The sequence below is a fragment of the Loa loa genome (genome assembly GCF_000183805.2).
Source record: "Loa loa unplaced genomic scaffold supercont3.1131, whole genome shotgun sequence".
NCBI lineage: Eukaryota > Metazoa > Nematoda > Chromadorea > Rhabditida > Onchocercidae > Loa > Loa loa.
The window spans coordinates 568-2,929 of NW_018109311.1; the positions used below are offsets into that span (position 1 = coordinate 568).

The 2,362-nt window shown below is 27.1% G+C and overlaps 1 protein-coding gene across 1 annotated transcript; it reads left to right on the forward strand.

Annotated features, from left to right (window-relative positions):
- Window positions 1-799: 799 nt before the first annotated feature.
- LOAG_14174 (hypothetical protein) lies at window positions 800-1,275 on the forward strand (the record flags this gene model as incomplete). Its single annotated transcript, XM_003149673.1, has 2 exons — window positions 800-946; window positions 1,096-1,275. The coding sequence occupies 2 exons, from the start codon at window positions 800-802 to the stop codon at window positions 1,273-1,275; spliced, it is 327 nt and encodes a 108-aa protein (XP_003149721.1).
- Between the last annotated feature and the right edge of the window lie 1,087 nt (window positions 1,276-2,362).

Genomic DNA, 2,362 nt, shown 5'->3' on the forward strand with positions numbered 1-2,362 from the left:
TAATCTTTAAATTGTCTGAAAGCTTTGTCTAATGTTGAGATTTGCGCACATCTGCATAACAACGAATGCTATATAAACATGGATGGGCATACTGTGGCGATATAATCTTATAAACATGTTTAGATACTGTTAAGCATCGCATTTCTTTCCTTTCTCCTTACACACTCCTTATATAAACATTATATATACATAAGAAATCCTAAGATTCATTCATTGTTGCCAAAAACCCATCAGTCGACACTCAGATTCACACAAGCGCTCTCCATCTATTTTTCCCAATCTACTAATCCTTACGAAATATCTCATTATTCTACTGGTTTACCCTGGAAGTCATTCTATTGTAATTGGAATTATTTGAACCTATCTTCACTGTATTTGGTATTCAGACGATAATAAAGGATAATCTGTTGTATGTTGCGAACACAAAACGAACCGATACACTGTAAGTCATTCCTTTAAAATTATAACAGCTTCTACAACGAACAATAACAATCTACCTCACCTTCTTAATTCCCTTTCTTTTATTTTCTCACGACACGTAATGATTGGAAAGGACAAGCGCTGCTGCAAATGATCAGTTAACTTTTGTGGTTCTAATTAATTCCATTCGAATTAATTGAAATTTTTGTACTTGATTAGAAATACATATATATCAAAAATTATCATTTTTTGGGTAAAATAAAAAATTGCTTCATTTATGCATGATAAATTATATTTTTATTTTGAAAATTTCTAAAATAAAAAAGAACTTTGTTATATATGCAATTCCTCTGTCAAAAACTGGTCATCAGAAGTAAGCATGAGTTATCAACAAAGCAGTTTTGCAACACAACCCTCATTGTTGTATCAACAACATGATGATAAAAATGATAAATCATCAATTATTTATATCGGAAATGATGATAAAGAAATAACATTATCGCTATACAATAGTGATACGACAAAGGTTTTGTTTTATTTGTTCCTTCATAAGTTAACATATTTTCTTTTTTCTTTTTTTTTTTAAAATTACAATTACATTTTTATGACTGTAATAAAAAGATATGATAGTATTAATTAGTGCTATAATTTAATTATTTCATTTCCAATTAAAAGAGAATTTTTTTCCCAACTTATGATGATAATTCGAAACATGATAGTGATGAAGAATTTGCGATATACGCATGCTTACGAGGACTTATAAAATCCAAATTGATATCACCAATTCAAAAACATGATTATGCTGCACTGTTTTATATGCTGGTTTTTTTTTTGCTTTTTGATTTCTCTGAATAAAATTAAATGAAGGGTAGTTTGATCGAAAGAAAGGTGTAGACAGATGTTAATTTAAAAGTTAATTTAGATAAAAGTCAATTGTGTAAACTGAATTAATTTTACCAGAATGCCGGAAAATCTTTACTTAATAGTTAATTTAACTCTGTAAACACATTAAACAGTCAGTTTACAAACATTTATTTAGAATCATTTGATTCTTAAGAATTGCATTAAATTTACATTAAAGATTAATACAATGAGATAAAACTGTTTAAAGCTTGATTAATTTTTATTAACTGTTAACGAAGTAATAATATTAAGAAGAGAAAAGTAAACTCTGTCAATAAAACAAAAAAAAAGAGGCAAATTAAGAAAGAATGAATTTTCATAACCAAATTTTTCATCAAAATCTAAAAAAAAAAAACTTGCTGTACTTTTTCCTATTTTCACGTCTATGCCTGAATTAAATAAATTTTGCAAATGAAGAAATTCTTGATGGCAATATATTAATTAAAAAACTAAGTGATGATAAATGTTTGAATGATGGATTTATTAATCGTAATCAAATAAGTGGTGATAAAATTTTTGCATCTTCAGTACCATATTTTTCACGAAATCGAGCATATCACATTTATCGAACACAATAATATTTAAGGTAATTTTAATCAGTGAATAATTCCTACTCAATTATAGGATATCAAACCTGACATTGGTATGTTAGACTATTTGTTGCATACGTGGAATTATTCTAAAATGTCAAATAAAATCAGCTAGCAAATTTCCGGTTTAATTCACATGCAATTATCTAAGCTATTTGTTGCCAATTAGTTAAGATAAGCGACATTTAAATTAACATTAAGCTTACGAGGTAGTGATTTTTTTTTTGCTTATATTATCAATGTTTAGTTGATAAATTAACTTTCTTATGTTTACCTTTTAAAATGAAACTTTTTCAGAATGCTTTTCAAACACTATTGTTTGCTTTTTATTTTGTCACATCAGTGATTTGTTTGAAGTCAATTCGCAAATTAAACTTATGAAATTTCATAAACCAACCTTTTTCTTGCTAAAATTCACATCCACTCGAGACCATTAATAATTTGTAAGG